The sequence below is a fragment of the Nicotiana tomentosiformis genome, chromosome 5, assembly GCF_000390325.3.
Source record: "Nicotiana tomentosiformis chromosome 5, ASM39032v3, whole genome shotgun sequence".
Taxonomy (NCBI): Eukaryota; Viridiplantae; Streptophyta; class Magnoliopsida; order Solanales; family Solanaceae; genus Nicotiana; species Nicotiana tomentosiformis.
This window is the reverse complement of record NC_090816.1, coordinates 45,963,535-45,983,656: the sequence shown is the minus strand read 5'-3', so window position 1 is coordinate 45,983,656 and position 20,122 is coordinate 45,963,535. Positions and strand designations below refer to the sequence as shown.

The following is a 20,122-nucleotide window of genomic DNA, read 5'->3' as shown; positions in this document are numbered from 1 at the left end:
TGTTAGTGCTTCGAGCATCTTCATCACCTCAGAATTTTCCCCGGGCCCAAATTCATCTGGTTCCACGATAATTTGTTCATCCCTTCGAGTGTTTTCTCTGACCCGCTCGGGCTCGATCTTGTTAGGGATGTGACTTTGGGTCTGCAACTGCACTATTGCCTCTTGATGGGCTTGCAACATTTTGAAATTCAATCTCAAGCTAACCCCATCACCTTCCCTTTCGTGTGCTTCTCGAGCCGATGGTCAAGGTGCCCCACGAATGCTATTTTCGGGGTCAGTTGGCAGGTTGATGTTGATGGCAACCTCAGAGTTAGCTTCGACCGGGTCAGCTACTGGGATACCATTGCGATCAACAGGGGCTACATCATTGCTAGGTACCACATTATTGTTTTCACCGTGGTGGCGTGACTCGGCGTCAACGTTCAAGTGAGAACACTGAAAATTTGACATTCTTAGATTAACCTGAAATCAAACTTCAAAGAACAAGTATAAAATAGGGTATGTTATGGAGATTCGTATTATATCACCACTATTATCCTTTGCCCCACGATGGTCGCCAAATTGTTTACCCTTAAAATTAGTAACAATTAATTTTATACGCGATTAAAGGATACGTAATTTAATTTAATACGAATGATCCGTGAACAAGGATTAATTAGGTAAAAGGAAGCAAAATAATCAAACCAAACGTGATGAACAATCAAGACTGGCCTTTTAGAAGAACACTGAAAATTAACCTCGGTCGAGCCCTCGAGACTGGCTCAATTTTAACCGAATAATTAAGCAGCTGAAGAACACAATAAACAGTAGCTAGAGAATGAAAATAAACTTTTATTGCTTTGATATGCGTGTCCACGGCGGTTTTAAATAAAAAAGTTCTCCCCTTTATATAGTAGGGGAGTTTCAATCCTAGTACAAGTCTAAATAAGGTGAAAAAATCTTCTTTTTTCGGTAAATGTCAATCTGGAGTTGATATCGGGCAGAAATTGCACCATAATATTCAGTTGAGGGCGGATATTACGACTCCCCGTTTATCATTCTTAACCGTTTCTCTTTTTCTTTAGTCTCGAAACTTCATTCTGCCCGGATCCGATGTTCAGCCGTGTCCGATCCCGGATGTACCATTCGTTCTCCCCGGGCTCCAAAACGAGGAACCCTTCGGCTTTACTCAAGGTTGCATCAGATTATGTTTCCTTCTTGTTTCTTTAATGGGAAATAGGGAGTAACATTATCCTTGATTTTACCCTTACACACTACCTCAAAAATTATACACGGCTCTGAATACTCTCCTCCCAAGAACGTTTGTTTTTCCCCACTCTTCTTCTTCTTCTTCTTCTTCTTCTTCTTATTATTATTATTATTATTATTATTATTATTATTATTATTATTATTATTATTATTATTATTATTATTATTATTATTATTATCATCTTCTTTGCACTTTGGTGGTTTACTCTGGTAAATGTTCTTCCTTGTCATAGATTTGTGTAGCAAGGGCTTTCATTGAGAAGAGTTGTACCATGAAAAAATGTTTCTACATCTTCTCTTCTTTAATGGGTACCTGAACAAAACTATTGGTTTGTCGGCTTTTAGTAGGTTAGGATATTTTTTATGTTAATACAAAGTACTAATATCCTACCTATAAAAAAAACCTCTAATTTTCATTCCTGACATATACTGTGGGGTTATGTCTTGGAAAAGTAAGGAGCATAAAACATAGTGAAGAAGCAACGTGGCAAAATAAGATAAAAACAAAATTGTTTCTACAACATTATAGAGAGGTTGTAGTGCCTTGGAATCTTTGTGATATTCCTAATATGTGTTGCCTTGTTGTATCAGTAAATTTGAAGAAGACATCTATGTTTTTCATTTGACTGGTAGGTGCTCGACAAAATGCTTCAATGAATCGAGTTTTCATCCAGGGAGAGTTTTATAGAATCTTTCACTAGATCTAATTTAGAAAATATGTGTTCAGCTTATTGAAGTTGTATACGGTCAAAACCGGTTCGTCCGTCGTACAGACTGGTCGGTATGGTGATACTTTGATCGAAGGGCGGCTTCGTAATACCAGGTCGAGGTCCGAAGTCAGGTCATCAAGTTTCGAGTTCAAGGACCGATCAATGACAAGCTCAGAATCATTATCGAGCTCGTATCCAAATCGAACTACGGGGAGAGGCGAGATTATCGAGCCTAAGATGCATAGACCAACCGACACTGACCCTGAATCGATACCAGACTCCGAGTCAGAATTGAACTCGAGTCAAGATCGAGAGCTCGAGTCAATATCAAGCTCACTTACAAGAGCCGTTACAATCCCACTAGAGGAGAGAATCCTGGCATGAATTATGGAAAAACTGATTTATTATGGGTCTCCCACTATGTATTTTTAATTATATCTAAAAGTAGGATCCTCCACTATAAAGAGGATGACTACATTTCTGTAGAGCCAGAGTTTTTTGCTTACATTGTAATTCAAGCACCATATTCTCCTATATTCAGGAGTTATTCTTTTAAGCTTCATAAATTGATTCATCTTGCTTAGTCCTAAAAATCATCTTCTTTCCAACCTTGTTTATTTTGCATTCTTTGCAATCCATATTTGATATTTGTATCTATCCTTACGATTTGTATTAAGCTATATCACATATCCTTAGAACTACGTATAAATTCAACTCTATCCATTTTTCGGGTAAACAGTTTGGCGCCCACCGTGGGGCTAAGGATAACAATGGTTATTTGGTACGAATCTGCTAAACGCACCCTCTTACGCTTGTTGTTGAAAGTATATTTGATTTTGAATTAGCAACAACGAACTCTCAATTAATGACCTTACCTATCGACAACGGAGCTGGCCTTCAAGGAGAAAACAACAACCTAACAACCAGGGCCGAAAGGCCGCTTGTCGATACCATTGGGACCCGAGTCGAAGTACCATTAGACATTAATTCGCATGTAGCTATTGAGGAGAACCAACGTTCTGAGCCTGAAAATAGCGTTCATGGTGGTATCTGCACCTCGAGACACCTATAACGTTGAGGAAAACGGAATCAGCTTGCGCATGATTTTCAAAATGTTGCAAGCTCAACAGGTAGCGATAGCTCAGTTGCAGAGTGAAACACAGGTACCGAGCAGACCGGAGCCCAGTCCACCCCGAGAAATAGCCCATACAACGGAACCAGCTATAGTAAGATCAAATGAGCAGGAGTCGAGGACTAATACCAAAATTGCTAAGATGTTCGAAGAACTGACCAAACGAATAGAATCGGGAGAAAGAAGGATCGAAGCAAATGACAAAAAGGTGAAAACATATAACTCCAGGGTTCATCAAATACCAGGGGCACCACCAATATTGAAGGGCTTTGATTCCAAAAAATTCGTACAAAAGCCTTTCCCCCCAAGCGCGGCTCCTAAACCAATCCCAAAGAAATTCCGCATGCCCGAGATTCCTAAATATAATGTAACTACCAACCCCAACGAACGTGCCACCTCATACACATGCGCCATCAAAGGGAACGACCTAGAGGATGATGAGATTGAATCCGTATTATTGAAGAAATTCGATGAAACCCTGTCAAAGGGAGCAATGGTATGGTATCATAATTTACCATCTAACTCTACTGATTCTTTTGCTATGCTTGCAGATTGTTTCGTGAAAGCACATGTCGGGGCCATAAAAGTCGAGCCTCGGAAGTCGGACCTATTCAAGGTAAGACATAAGGATAACAAGATGCTAAGAGAATTTGTAACTCGTATCCAAATGGAATGAATGGATCTACCACCAGTCACGGACGATTGTGCCGTTCAAGCTTTCACTCAAGGTCTAAACGAACAAAGCTCGATGGCTTCACGGCGGGTGAAGCATAACCTAATCGAATACCCCACTATTACTTGGGCGGATGTGCATAACCGATATCAATCCAAAATAAGAGTTGAAGACGATCAATGGGGATTTGGGTCCATTATTAAAAGGGACGCCAACCGAGAACAGAGGTTGATCAAATACCGATACTGGGCCGTATAATGGAGATCCTACAAGCTCGGTGTGATGAACGGCTAAAACGATACTAGTGCTAAGGTATGAACCCCCCTTCCCCGTTCAATTATATTCCAAAACTAACCCTTGCAGGTGTTCGACCAAAGACGAGGATTAATAAATTCGATCAGGAACAAAGATGGATTATTCAACACGAAGCCTTAGGTCGAAAGCACGCGTTGCAATCTTTTTCCCTTGAGACCGGTTTTGTCCCAAATAGGTTTTTCGGCAAGGTTTTTAATGAGGCAACCATTGATCGTGCTAACCTGGAACAGTTCAACAGTATTCGAGGCCTCCTTACAATCAACCTCGAATACTGGGGGGCACACCATTGTCATTGAACATATCAACAATGATTATCAAGTATGGTGCAAAGGAAGTTACTTCGTTATTTCATGGCAAAAGAGTCTCGACAGGAAAAATTGTAAGGGCCAAAATGGTTGAACGAGCCATGCCCATGTGGTTGGCCCGAGCCCTGACACAAAACATGAACACATGTACAATGACTTACAAAGAAAAATTTCTTCTTTACTAATATCTTATATCCAAGAAAAATTCCTCTATTTTGAGATCTATTACGCAAACAAGCTTAAGGACCGACCATTACCCCATAAAATCGGGGACTGCCAACCGAAAAGTCGATAATTTCGAGCAACACTCACTCGATTATAAAGCCCAAGGGCTACACCGACTCGAGTTTGAGCAGCCATTCTCACTCGGGGACTACTTATGAAGCCCAAGGGCTACACCAACTCGAGTTCGAGCGACCATTCTCACTCGGGGACTACCTACGAAACCCAAGGGCTACCATACTTCGAGTTTGAATCACTCACTCGACTACTAAGCCTACATGCTACATTACTTCGAGTTCAAATCATTCACTCGACTACTAAGCCTATGGGCTACTTTTATTTCGAGTTCGAGCAAGCACTCACTCGACTACTAAGTCTATGGGCTACATTACTTCGAGTTCGAAATCACTCACTCAACTACTAAGCTTATGGGCTACATTACTTCGAGTTCAAAATCACTCACTCGATTACTAAGCCTACAGGCTACATTACTTCGAGTTCGAAATTACTCACTCGATTACTAAGCCTACGGGCTACATTACTTCGAGTTCGAAATCACTCACTCGACTATTAAGCCTACGGGCTACATTACTTCGAGTTCGAAATCACTCACTCGACTATTAAGCCTACGGGCTACGTTACTTCGAGTTCGAAATCACTCGCTCGACTATTAAGCCTACGGGCTACATTACTTCGAGTTCGAAATCACTCACTCGACTATTAAGCATACGGGCTAAATTACTTCGAGTTCGAAATCACTCACTCGACTATTAAGCCTACGGGCTACATTACTTCGAGTTCGAAATCACTCACTCGACTATTAAGCCTACGGGCTACATTACTTCGAGTTCAAAATCACTCACTCGACTATTAAGCCTACAGGCTACATTACTTCGTGTTCGAAATCACTCACTTGACTATTAAGCCTACGGGGTACATTACTTCGAGTTCGAAATCTCTCACTCGACTATTAAGCCTACGGGCTACATTACTTCGAGTTCAAAATCTCTCACTCGACTATTAAGCCTACGGGCTACATTACTTCGAGTTTGAAATCACTCACTCGACTATTAAGCCTACGGGCTACATTACTTCAAGTTCGAAATCACTCACTCGACTACTAAGCCTACGTGCTACGTTACTAATCACTCACTCGACTACTAAGCCTACGTGCTACGTTACTAATCATTCACTCGACTACTAAGCCTACGGGCTATGTTACTTCGAGTTCGAAATCACTCACTCGACTATTAAGCCTACGGGCTACATTACTTCGAGTTCGAAATCTCTCACTCGACTATTAAGCCTACGGGCTACATTACTTCGAGTTCGAAATCACTCACTCGACTACTAAGCCTATAGGCTACAATACTTCAAGTTCGAAATCACTAAGCCTATGGGCTATGTCACTTCGAGTTCGAAAACGCTCACTCGGATATAAAGACTACAAAGTTCGAATTCAGTCAAATTGCCTAAAGCCTTATGAAAACATTCATAAGGCATGAATAAAATGAAATCTTCACAAGACAGAAAATAAAAAGAGGCAAGACAGGAAAAGAAAAGATATTTGTATTTATCTACAAGATTGTTTACATGATTGTTTTCAAAATCTGAAATGGAAACTAAGGGTTAAGTTTCTTGGTTATCCTCGGGGGCGGTCTCTTCTCCATCGGGCTCCTCCCCACTCTGAGACCCGCTTTTGCTCCCATCATCATCATCGGAGACCAAGGCCCCAGCATCGGCTTCAAGCTCTTTTGCCTTTATTATCTCTTCAGCAAGATTGAAGCCTCGAGCATGGATCTCCTCGAGGGTTTCCCTCCGAGATTGGCATTTGGCAAATTCGGCAATCCAATGTGCTCGAGTTCGAGTGGTCTCGACTACTTCTTTCGCATGCGATTGAGCGGCCTTAGCATCGGCCCGATAAACAGCCAAAAATGTGTATGTATCGGCCTTTGTCTTTTCAGCCTTGGCAAGTTCAGAAGCCAACCCAGCCTCGAGCTCCTCTGTTTTCCTTGCTTGAACCAAGCTTTTCTCCTTTAGACTTTGAAGTTGATTTTCGGCCAATGATAATTGGGCTTGAGCAGCCTCTTTCTCTGCAGCAAAGCGGTCCATATTTTCTTTCCATTTCAAGGACTCCGCCTTTATCACATCGACCTCCTCACGAAGCTTCCCGATCATCTCAAGCTTCTGCTGCAGCTATTAGACCGAAAGATTAGCCATCGTTCCAGTATCGAGTCCATAGGCTTTTAATAGTGTCATTACCTACTCGGATAGATCGGTCTGATCTTGGTGAGCTTTGGCCAACTCGGCTCGGAGGTCCTTGAAGTCTTTTCCCCTTTGCCCTAAGAGGAGTTTAAGGGCCTTCCTCTCTTCCGTGGCCCGTTGGAGATCGGCCTCGTATCGACGCAGCTCGGCTCGGGATCGAGAACATACTTCTCGATGAGCTACCACGGCCTACGAAGAAAGAAGAAACAAAGTAAGAAAAGAAAAACATACACAAGAGATAATACCAACAAAATAATTTAAGGCTTACCTGATTCAAAGCTTGCTGCACTCCGTGAAAAAGATCCAATGCATCACTAGTGCCGGCAGCGTCTTCGACACCAGTAAATAGGTCACAAAAAGGATCCTCTCCCTCATGAGTCCTGTCTAGTTCGAGGGACCCCAAAGCTTGGGCTTCCCGAATCACCCCTTCGGAAAAAGCAGGGAAGGTGGGCGAGTTTTCGATTGCTACTGCCCCAAGTGAGTCACTTGGGGCACTCTCTTCGGTTCAAAGAAATTCGGGGAGAGCCCCTTCAGACATATCCCCCATCCGCTGACTTCGATGGGAAGCATCCTCGATCTCCAATGACTCAGGGACTCTGCTCGAATCTTTCTCCTATATATCCTCAGTTCGAGGCGAGGCCTTATAAACTACCATCGATCCAGCTGCATGTGAAACATCGGTGGTCTTCTTCGATCGGGCCACCATGGACCCATCGTCTTCCTCTTTCTCATCTTCATCCCTTAGACATTGAACCGATTCTAAGGTCAAAGGGATGGTATTCTTCCTCGACTTACGAGTCGACCTTGCCTTCGATTTTGGATTTTCGTAAGTAGAGGCCTTTTTTCTCTTATTTCCCTCCGCCGGTTTAGAAACCAGGTCCGAGGCTTCTTCCTCGCCGGGCAGGGGACTCAAAACCGTATCTCTGCCCAGGCCTACACACAAGAAAATTGGTTGAATATGTGGAAATTATTTCGTTCGAACTCTCAAAACATGAGAAATAGGCTAACCATGATTCTTGGCCTCCCATCGGCCCTTTGCTAAATCACGCCACGAATGTTCGGCGTATGAAGAGGTCGAAGCCAGGGCCCGTACCCAGCTCTTAAGATCGGGAACGACACCGGACATCCAAGGAACCGCTGTATCACAAAAGAGATATCAGCAAGAAAGAAACAAAGAGACAAGGCGTAAGCAACAGAATTACACTTACGCTTCATATTCCATTCTTCGGGGAATGGCATCTTTTCCGCTGGGATCAGGTCCGAAGTCTTCACTCGAACGAACCTGCCCATCCAACCCCGATCCTTTTCCTCATCTGTGCTCGAGAACAGTACCTTGGTAGCCCGGCGTTGAATTTTTATTAGTCCACCTCGAAAGAGGAGGAGACTATACAATCTAATAAGATGATCGAGGGTGAAAGGCATCCCCTCGATCTTGCTTGCAAAGAAACGGATCAGGATAACGATCCGCCAAAAGGAAGGATGAATCTGACCTAGAGTTATTCGGTATTGATGACAAAAATCGATGATAACAGGGTCGAAAGGTCCTAACATAAAAGGGTAAGTATACACACTAAGGAACCCTTCCACGTGGGTGGTAATATCTTCATCGGGAGCCAGAATTACCACGTCCTTGTTATCCCAGTTGCAATCTGTCTTCAACTGTGCAAGTTGTTTTATGGTTATCGAGCACAAATACCTCGATACTGGCTCACACTGACCGGGAACCAACAAGCCTTTATCGACCTTAAAATCGGAGGTGAGAAGACACGTTCCAGGAGCAAACTCCTCAGGCCGTGGCTCCATCGGTGTTTTATCGGCGACGGGCTATAAAGAAGAAGCCTCTTCTGTTTGAGGGACGATTTTTGATGTTTTCGTCATTTTTCAAAGAAAGGTGTTGCAGTAAAAACCACAGAAGGAAAATTTCGCACTTAATTCAGAAGATATGAGAAAATGCTTAGGGAAGTTTGAGATTAGAAGATGTAAAAGTTATTAATGGTGAAAGAAGGGGATATTTATAGGTTGGGAAGTGGCGGTCCAATATAGGTAATGGCCGACCACCGTCTGACATGCATTAAATGCCTCGGTAAACTAAACCGATGGGACAACTATCGTGTACGTCATGATTGGATTCGATGCACATGTTAGTATATATCTAATCGTACCATTGGAAAATCATATCGTTTCTCGTTACATTCTTCCCGAAAAATGCGGGGACTATCTGTATATAGTCAAAATCGATTAGTCCGTCGTACGGATTGATCGGTATGGTGATACTTTGATCGAAGGGTGACTTCTTAATACCAGGTCGAGGTCCGAAGTCAGTTCATCAAGCTTCGAGTTCAAGGAACGATCAATGACAAGCTCGGCATCGTTATCGAGCTCGTATCCAAATCGAACTACGGGGCGAGGCGAGATTATCGAGCCTAAGATGCATAGACCGACCGACACCGACCCTGAATCGATACCAGACTCCGAGTCAGAATCGAGCTCGAGTCAAGATTGAGAGCTCGAGTCAATATCGAGCTCACAGACAAGAGTCGTTACAATCCCACTAGAGGAGAGAATCCTGGCAGGAATTATGAAAAAACTGATTTATCATGGGTCTCCCACTATGTATTTTTAATTATATCTAAAAGTAGGATCCTCCACTATAAAGAGGATGGCTATATTTCTTTAGAGCCTGAGTTTTTTGCTTATATTATAATTCAAGCATCATATTCTCCTATATTCAAGAGTTATTCTTTTAAGTTTCATAAATTAATTTATCTTGCTAAGTCCTAAAAATTATTTTCTTTCCAACCTTGTTTATTTTGTATTCTTTGCAATCCATATTTGATATTTCTATCTATCCTTACGATTTGTATTAAGCTATATCACATATCCTTATAACTACATACAAATTCAACTCTATCCGTTTTTCGGGTAAACAGAAGTGATTAATGGATTTATACTAACCAAAAATTTATCAAATTGTTTTATTCATACTGTTTCTTAATAAGCCTAAAAGATTGAATTTCATAAATTGATTTTTAGACTTCGTAACTTAAAAATTCTAACAAGTACAACACTACTACAAAATTTGCAAATGAATTTTTACTTATTTATTTTGAAAAGTTGACAACCATAAGTGAGGTTATGTAGTACCAACGGGTGTGCTTTCACTTGGTCACCGATAGGATGGAGATATTTTGGTGAAGCATTTAAAGAGACTAGAAGAGCAACTCCCTGGGAAATTTAGGTGCCCAATAATCTTTTTTCTTTCACATTTGTAATATTTTCTCATTGTTGGCGTCTAGTCAGTGATTACTGTTAATTTAATTTGTGTGTGAATTTCTTGTTCAAAATTTATCTTTTTGAAGTAATGCAAAATCTACTATCATATGGCTTTTGCCACTTTCTTTGTCGGTATATTTGATGCATTATATTTTTAATGTGGGATGGTTTGTTCTTATAATTTTACTCTTATCAATATGCAAGTTATACTGATAGAATGGAACAAAGACTTATGATCAATGAAATTACACCATTCACTAGATATAGACTTTCATAGTTTAGCCCGTGGACAAATTTCAGCCGAGAGAAAGCAGGGATCATCGAGTTCATTTTCACAATAATTGTTCAAGATGAAAACGTAAGTGGAGTTACAACTATAACTGTAACATAAGATCTTCTAACTTGTACTCTTCCAATAATTGGTGCATTATCCGTCTTAATAAAAAGGAACAAATTTGTGTAATACTATATGGTGATGACATTGGACGATGTGATAAGTTGTTCGAACATTTCAAGATGTATCTCATTTCAACTGCCAAAGTTAGAGATCCACAACCCTATTCAATACATATCAGCCAGTTTGAATGGGTCGTCGACAGATTTACTATTGTGGAGTCTGTTCCAAAGAATAATGAAAAGGAGGCACTATTACCTCCTCCGAGGAGACTAAATAGGATTTCCTTCCTCGATGTCGAACAACAACCTTGCGATGTTGAATTTTGTCAGCTATTCTCACTGTAACTCTTTCATGCTTCACTTCCAACTGATTTAACTTCTATTCATCATCTTTAAAGTCAACATATGCTAAGGTTGAGTTATCAGAAGACCAAATGCAAAATTAACAAAAACGGCTATTTTCGGAGCATGGAAAGAGATACCGAAACTGATGAATGGAAACTATGGGAGAAGGAAAAGTTTCTCTTTCTAAAGGTGGTTCCTTAGACATATTTATTTGTTTCCAACTAGTCTATGTCTTACAGCAACTTGATTACTTAGAACTCATGGTGGATCTTAAAACGCTGATTTTACCTACATTTTCTTTTTGTTCATAACAACGAAATCTACTAACTGTGGTGACAAACTGTGGGGCAATGTAATACATCACTAATTAGGCTAAGAGATTTCAAGAGGTCATAGTTATGGACAACATGTAAGTCATTTAATCTTGTATCACTTAAGAAAATATCTAGCTAATACTCATAAATGTACAGGAAGAAACCTCTTTTGTTCGCTATATGGGACGACTTGGCAAGCAATGAAGGAATTGAGTTACTGAGGCAAGTGAGGTAACTACAAGAATATCATGTTATTCTTGCGAAGCGAATAGCTACCACCAAATACCGTGGTGGTAAGATCGTGATCTTTACTTTTTCTACATATGAATAATTCTTTCACTTTATTATTAACAAATTTTGCATACACAGTTTCCGTTTGGCAACAAGATACAACTCGACAATCTTAATAAATCCCCTCTATGTGCAAACAACTGAATTATGGAGTTGGTACAACACAAATTGCGTTTAAAATGAATCACATCATTATTTAACTGTTGTTACATATATGAAAAAATTATTTCATAATATTTATTGTGTCAATTACGGGGCAAAGGACAACAAACAAATGCTAATGACATACACTTTGAAAAGCTCATCGGAGTCACCTTCATCGCTAAATCTTGCAGCTGTTGACGATGAAATATTATCCGTTTCGGTTACTGCTATGCAAATCTCCACTGTAAGTTTATTAAATTATAAGATAAATTGGTGAGAGTTGTTACGTCAAAGGTTGTTGTTGTGCATCTTTTATACCATATAGCTAATTATCCAACATGCTCTATTATGCTACTGTTCATGTCGGCCCAATAACACTATGCTCTAAACAGTATTGGAGTACAATTTTTTTAATAAACTCTTGTGTTAGAGTTCAACTATAAAAATGCTAAAGAAAAAAATATCAGACAAACTATGTTAGTTCATTGAACTTATATATCGCTCCCTTTATAATTAAATTTATTTTGGAGAGGTTTTTAAAAGTTTTGATGACTACATTACACGTTGATGGTATCCTATGTCATCTTAATATTTGGGAAAGAAGTTGTTGGACTTGACAAATTTATTCTAATATCAAATGGAATTTTTTTCACAATTTAGTTTTACGTAAAGTTTTTTTTCTTCATAAAAGGTCACCTTATCGGTGTGGGGTTAGGCTGGACCCCTGCCTGTATATATAACACACTAAGAGTACATGGAAGGGAACATAAACCTTAGCTTCCAATGCTTGATGATAAGGATTACTATATACATGCGTCTGAAGAGGTAATGTTGAGGAGTACAACTCCTTTACATTTTGCACTATATGATATTGTACCAAAAAATCTATAAACTGAATTACTACTATATCACAATTATCCATAATCAAAAGAAAAATGTCTTGTCCGTGCTTTAATCCTAAAGCTTGACCAACCATTAATGTCATTCTTCAAAAAGTTTTTAGCTACCAGAGGGAGAGCCAAATCCAGTGTGAAGAACGAACTCTGCTTTGTGTGTTCACCCAAATTGGCTAAGTAGTCCGCTATTCCATTGACTTCCCTGAAATAATGTTCAAATAAAAAATTGCCTCAAGTCTTCAAATCTCTGATCTTCCTTATAATGAATTTAACCTGCCATGAAGGTTTGAAATTCCTATTAATCATTCTGATAATGACCATGGAGTCCGACTCTACTACAACGTTAAGATGACCATTGTTAATACACCATTGTAATCCAATAAGCAGTGTTCTAGCTTCAGCCACATTGTTAGAGCATACCCCAAATAAAGTTGCAAAAGCCATAATTAGTTGGCCTCTATTATCTTTCAAAATTTCACCTCCACCTGCACTTTCAGGATTCCCTTTGTTGCACCCATCAGTATTCAATTTAACAGTTTCAGGACTAGGCTTCACCCAATTGATACATTGAATGTTAATTTTGGGCTTAAGCTTCTCAATTTGCTCACATGCCACATGCCATTGTTGATTCAGAGTGAGTGAAGGAAACTGAAAAGAGGTCAATAGCCTTATTAGGTAAGTGATTTTGTTTATGACTCTCCCAGTTGTAGTATTCATGTCCTCATATTTAGTATTACACCTTGCCTTCCATAATTCCCATCAAATAACAGAAGGAAGGAACTGAAGCAAAAATAGATGTACCATGTTGAGATCTTTTGTAAGCCACCAATGCATCAGTGTGCTCCTAATACTTTTATTCATGATAGCAACTCCACATGTTCCAGAAAAATAGTTCCACACATCCCTAGCTAGCTCTCCATTTCTGAAAATGTGATCAATAGTTTCTATGGCCCCATTTATACAACAACAATATTTGAATGGTCCATAGATATTAAACTTATACAATGCATCATCTGTGATCAGTTTCTTAGCCAGGAGTCTGGTTATGAAAAAAGAAACTTTGAAAGGGAGTTTAGAGTGCCAAGTTTTGACTGCAGTTAGGGTAACTACTTTGGTTTTCCTTAGAGTTTTCCAAGTAGATTGACAAGTAAAGTGATCATGTTGATCTGGTGTCCATATGGGACAATCTTTGTCCTCATCAAAGATCTCAATGTTCAAAACTTGTAAGACCACTAACAGAGGGAGGACCTCCTGTAGCTTGCCCCGATTCCATGTGTCTTCATCCATGAATTATGAAACTCTAATTTTTTTGAATTTGTAGCTGTGATTAGAGGATTTAGCTAAAGGTCCAATCCCAACCCAATTATCCTACCAAAAGGAGAGATTCCCAGATGCAATTTTTCATATAATGAATTTTTCACAATCTTTCCTAGCTTCAAAGAGTCTTTTCCATATATGAGACTGACCTTTATCCATTTCTTTGCTATTCGATGAGTTCTTGGATGGTATTTGACTTCCATAAAATCTCTCCACAAGCTCTTCTTTGTTCTAAAACTCCACCACAGCTTAGTACCAAGGATATCACGATAGTCTTGTATTGATTGGATCCCTATACCTCCTTACTCTATGGGATACCATAGTTTGCTCCATGCCACCCAATGATGTTTCTTCTTTCCCCCTATATCACTCCAGAAAAAAATTGGTAATTATCTTTTCCATTTGCGATATTGTTGTCTTATGCAGTTGTACTACTGATAGAGTGTGGAGTGGTATGGACTGAAGAACAACTTTAATTAAAATAGCTCTGTCATCATATGATAATATCTTGCGATGCATCCTTGCTGAAACTTTAGATACCAGGTCCCCAAAGTATATGACTTTTTTTTCCCAAAGTAAATGGGGCATCCCAAAAGGTGATTTGGAGTGAGTGAATCCTATTAGCTGAGTGATGTCATCTTTGATTGGTTGTGAAGTGTTAGGAGCTAGTAGGAAATAGGACTTTGACTTGTTCACTAGCTGTCCTGAGCATTTTTCATAAGTTGAGAGCTTCTTCATCATAGCAATGAGTGACAGTGGGTCTCCAGATGAAAAAAGAATTGTGTTATCGGCATAGCTCAAATGTGTAATAACAGGACAGCCTCTATCAACTGCATATGGAATGAAACTTTCCTCTTTAGGTTGTTCCATGAGCTTGGTCAATAATTATGCCCCAATAATAAATAGAGATGGGGAGTGTGGATCTCCCTGCTTAATGCCTCTTTTGGATTTGAAAAAATCATGTCTGCCTCCATTTATATTGATTGTGTACCAGTTGTTAGCAATCAGTCTCCATATCATGTTTGTCCATTCTTCTGAGAATCCAAATTGCCTACGAGCTTGGCAAAGGTAATCTAGTTAACTCTAAAGAAAGCTTTGGCCATGTCAAGCTTCATAATGATATTACCATTTGCATTAGGCTTTTTGATACTGCGAACAAGCTCTTGAGTGAGCATTAGATTTTCTGTGATGGACCTATCCTTCAAAAAGCCAGTTTGATTGGGTGATACCACCTTATGTATCACTGCATCCAATCTAGTGTTCAAGAGCTTGTAGATGATCTTGCAACTGAAATTGCTAAGATTAATTGGTCTCATCTCTGTGAAACTTTGTAGGCATGTCACTTTTGAAATCGCGATAAGGTATGTATGAGTGAATGATTTAGATAACTGAGAACCTGCAAAAAATTCACAAACCATGTTAGTTAAGTCCGCTGAGATGACATCCCAGCATTGTTGATAAAATCTCCCGGATACTCCATCTAACCCAAGTGCACTATCAGGGCTCATTGAAAAAATAACTTCTTTCAACTCTTCCCTTGTTGGTATGCACACAACATATCATTTTCTTCTGCAGTGATCACATTAGGTAGGCATTACAGATAGCTAAAATCATTGAAAGAGTTGTCTTCAGAGAATTGAGCTTCAAAGTGCTTAATAACTTCCATTGCAATTGCATCATTTCCTTCTACCCAAGTATCGTCAGCCACTTTAATATTTTTAATAAATAGTCTCCTTCTTCTATAACTCATCAGTGTGTGAAAGAATTTGGAGTTGACATCTCCTTCCTTGAACCACTGCATTCTAGATTTTTGTCTCCAATATGCCTCCCCCTTCTTCAAGTTCATAATTAGTTGTGAATTAGCCCCATTGTATGCCATCCTATTCATATCTGTATTGTCCTCAATGCATTTCTCCTCTACTTCCGCCACTTTGACTTTCATTTTCTTGTGTTATCAAAAATGTTTCCAACACAATTTTGGACCACCATGACAATCTCCTACGCGTGTTCTTTAGATTTAGATGGAATTTTCACATAGGAGAGCCTACCACCTCTTCATCCCATACTTTCTTTACTATATTTATGAATTCAGGTTCTTGGACCCAAAAGTCTAAGAATTTGAAATAACTTTGTGTTTCTGCCTGTGATGTTGTAACTGAAATCAATAGAGGTGAGTGGTCTAACCCTGTTCTCACTAAATGAGTCACATCAGTGTTTACAAATCTTTGTGACCACTCATTGTTCTTGAATGCTCTATCAAGTCTCTCCAAACTCTTGCACTTGTAGTCCAACCATTACACCATGTATGACCAGACCCAATGTAACCAACATCAATGAGAGAGCAGTCCATTATACAATTTAGAAATGGAATGCTCTTTGCCATTGAGTGTGTCCTACCTCCCTTTTTTTCTTCAGGTGCCAAAATGTAGTTGAAGTCCCTAGCAATTAACCAAGGTAAGTTGATCTTGTCTGAAATACCCCTAAGGTCTTCCCACAGTGTCTCTCTGAAGTGTCTTTTACACTTAGCATACACAACTGTGACAAAAAAATATCATCTTGGATGTTAAAACAACATGTAATTTGTTATTTTGTGTCTTAAATAATGTTGCAGTCAAACTGTTGATCCCAAAATAACCAAATCATGTTATTGCAATTAGAGTATGCTGAGTGATACCCTAACCCTCTTCTAAACTTGCCTATTTTTTATCTCTTACAAAATAATTCCATTAGAGCCATAATTACAAGTTTATGTCTTCTCTTGAGCTGATTAAGTCTATCAAAGGCACCATGTGATCTGATGCCTCTCACATTCCAAAATATGGACTTAATCATTAAAACTGGATGTATGCTGATGATTTGGACTGTGATGTGGTCACAATTGTCTGACTTTTAGTTCTTCCTCCTTTGTTACCTCTGGTGGATTTTCCTCCTCTAGCAGATTGGAGTCCTCTAGGTGAAAGGTTCATATTCTTAGTAATTTCTCCAAAGGACATTGCCACCTTAAGTACAGGATTTAAAACTTGTATTAGCTGCTATGCTTCTTCATCACTTGAGGTGGAGTTTTCCCCCACATTTTCGTAGTCTTCTTCACTTGTGTCTTCCTCATCCTCCTCTTCAGTGTCTATGTTTTCATCAGTTGACATTTCTTCCCCTAACACCTCCTTCTCATATTCTTTTTGGGTAGATGATTGTGTATCTCCTTGTTTGGTGGTTGGTTGTTTTAGCTGGTTCTTTATTGTGATTATTGGATTTATATGGTTAGAGTTGGGTGACTGGGCATTATTTTGATCGGGATCAGGTTTTTTGGCTGGTTATTTTTTATTTTTTGTTTCTAGGTATGTGTGTTATGGTTGATTGTGTTGGTCTTGATATTTTGGATTTATGCTTGGTATTTGTTGTGTCTAGAGGGGGAGCTAGTTTGAATTTGGTCACACTCTGGAGTTTGAGCTACAAAAACGGATTCAACAGACTCCTCATTTGCTACTAATTGATCCTCTCAGTGGACTGTTTTCTTACCCTTCTTGTTCATTCTTCTTTTAGCCTTGACTTTTGGTTCTGCATTTTGTTTGTTGTCTCTTTCCTTTTGCTCTATTTCTTTTCCCTTATCTGATGCACTCCTCTCTTCCCTTTTTTTGCTTATCATTTGCATTTGCCTCCCTTTGAACTTGTTAAGCATTAATCTTGCCTTTTTCTGACAACTTAGCAAGATCATTCATCATGTTCTAGTTTGTTGAATTAGTTCTATGATAACAATACATTTCCCCTTTTGATAAGTCTGTTTATTTTTCTTTTCAGTAACCTCCTTAACCCATCATCACCAGTTTTCTGAGTAGTTTTCATGCTTTTTTGCTCTTCCTTAGATGATTTGGACATTTGATCAGCAACTTTATTTCTATATTACGCTTCTTCATGCCCATGTCTTCAACAATATTGACAGTAACTAGGGGCTCCTTTGTATTCTACTGTTAGCCATTCGCTATTATCATTACCATATGGCCTTTTGTAACCCATCCATATCTTATCTTGCCTAGCCTTGATCAAATCAATTTTTATCTTGACTTTAGTCATATTTCCCCTAGATTTGGAGTATGTAGCTTGGTCAGGGGCTACAATTGTCCCAATAGACCGAACCATTCTAGATACTATATTCCACCTAAATAAGTTCCACGGCAACTTATGTATTAGAATCCATACTGGGACAATAGAAGTCTCTTGATCTGGTTTGAAGTCTTGTGTCCACTTCAGAATCTTCATGGTATATGATCCAACACTGATAAATGGCTTAAAGTATATGTGATTATAATCGACTTCATTAGTGAAGTCAATATAAATAGTCCTATAGTCGTAGTAGGCTATTTTATCTGTTCCTTTCAGAATTGACTAAAAAATAGCTTCCTTAGTTCTTCTATTTCTGGCTTATTCTTGAAGAGCCTTCCAACTATGGTCCATTTATAATCTTGAGATAAATTGATAAAGTAATCTTCCGTGCTAAAGTAAAAAAGAGGTTTACCTAAGTGGACTCCATGTTGAATCGTAATGGGTGAGGGTTTCTTTGTCATAGCCTTCAATGTGGTTTGGACAGCAGCAGCAAAATAATGGTTTGGATGGCCCATGTTTTTGGATTTTTCAGCCGTATAGATGGAGGTCTTTTTGGTTCTAACTGTTGGGTTCAGTTTGTGTGGGATTGAGTACTTTAAGTGAGTCGATTGTTTTTTGGTTTTGGGGAGGGGTTGTTATAGTTTGTGTTTGGTGTTTAGGTTTAAATTAGTCAATATTTGAGCTTATCTTTGGATGGGCATGGGTTTTGATGACTGATACGTCTTCTTCTTTATCACCCATTTGGTTCGAGCTTCCCTCTACATTGGGTGTTGGTGGTGTAGTTTTCTTACTTGCTGCATTTTCTGTTTGATTTGGTTGCCCATTTTGTTCGAAGAAAGCCAATTTAAGGGCATTCAAGATTTGTGGATTGTCAAAAATTTTCCCAATAGCAATAACTTGGTATAAATTTGGTTGTATTTTTCGGTTTAGGCGGTTGTTTGGGTGTGATCTGCGAGTGATTCTGAGGTGTAGTCGGTTTGGTTTTGTGGCGTACCGGTGGTTGTGGGTGTTGTTAGTTGTGGAATGATGGAGGAGCTATGTATTGTCGAATTTTTGTTCAGTGGGTCAGGTAAGGCTGGCGGTGGGTCAGTGGGCAAGTGCTCCCGTAGATCTGCTGGTATCATACGCGAGTGTGTTTTCTAGAGAGTTTTACATAAAGTTAGTTAACTAATTTTTACATTTTTTCTTAGGCGACGTTGGTTGTTTAATAGTATACTTAATATTTTTTACTTTTTACACTTTAAATTTTATGGATCTTCCTTTTCTTTAAGTATAATAGGTTTATCTTAGGTCTTTAACCATTATATTCCCTGAGATTAGACCTAAGATATAGTTTCATATAATATGTTTGAACCTAATATTCACCATGGAAGTTTGAATAGAAACTCCTATGGTCTATAACTTGCAACACTTTTAAATGATACTATTGATGAATTTATGTATGGACTAAAAAGGAAGAGGAAGAAGTGACAGAGGAAGATATTCTTGTAAAATATGGCTGCTTTATTAATATTTTTAGACCAAACTCAACTGCATCGTCTAGAAATATAATTGAATTTAACCTTTGATACAAAAAGTTAGGGATATCTTAGTAGCTAATCTTCCAGGTGCCTTTATCTAGGTTATTGAAGTAAGTGCTTAGTCACTTTGTGTGGCTAGGAAGAATAAAGATAGCACGACCAAAAATTCCACCTTAAGGATCGTGATGATACCTAGTCCCTAAAACTAGGTAAGCCTATCACTCAACAATACCAGACAAAATAAAATAACTCAATATTTAAATAAAACTAAGAAAATGGCCCAAAACATAGTCAATATGATAATACCACAATCACAATCTCAAAACCGATAATACTGTGTCATAAGCTCTACATGAGATACATAATGAGTCTAAAAATATAGAACTATTTGAGATAAAATAAACAACAGAAAGGAAACTATAGAAGGTGACTCCGCGACCTGCTAGCGGAATATCAAATATATCTTGAAGTCTCCATGGCAACTCACAATCATCTCACTAACGACCGACACGCGCTGAGGTACCTGGATCTGCACAAAGAATTTCCAGAAGCGTAGTATGAGTACCATAGTCGGTACCTAATAAGTATCAAGACTAACCTCGGCGGAGTAGTGACGAGGTTCAAGTCAAGACACCCACGAGTCAAATAATCTGTGCAA

At 39.0% G+C, this 20,122-nt stretch overlaps 1 protein-coding gene and 2 long non-coding RNA genes across 3 annotated transcripts; 1 reads left to right on the top strand and 2 right to left on the bottom strand.

Annotated features, from left to right (window-relative positions):
* Positions 1-6,234: 6,234 nt before the first annotated feature.
* LOC138892277 (uncharacterized) lies at positions 6,235-8,673 on the bottom strand. Its single transcript, XM_070175982.1, has 6 exons — positions 8,589-8,673; positions 7,879-8,007; positions 7,523-7,803; positions 7,139-7,366; positions 7,039-7,059; positions 6,235-6,801 (listed from the first exon to the last, which is right to left on the bottom strand). Exons 1-6 carry the CDS (start codon positions 8,671-8,673, stop codon positions 6,235-6,237), a joined length of 1,311 nt encoding a protein of 436 aa, XP_070032083.1.
* A 2,512-nt stretch (positions 8,674-11,185) lies between these two features.
* On the top strand, positions 11,186-11,807 carry LOC117280276 (uncharacterized). Its single transcript, XR_004510781.2, has 3 exons — positions 11,186-11,273; positions 11,355-11,491; positions 11,568-11,807. It is a non-coding gene; the product is annotated as an uncharacterized lncRNA (long non-coding RNA).
* Positions 11,808-12,395: 588 nt separating this feature from the next.
* Positions 12,396-19,032, bottom strand: LOC104111139 (uncharacterized). The gene is made up of 2 exons (XR_689621.4): positions 18,357-19,032; positions 12,396-15,242 (listed from the first exon to the last, which is right to left on the bottom strand). It is a non-coding gene; the product is annotated as an uncharacterized lncRNA (long non-coding RNA).
* Between the last annotated feature and the right edge of the window lie 1,090 nt (positions 19,033-20,122).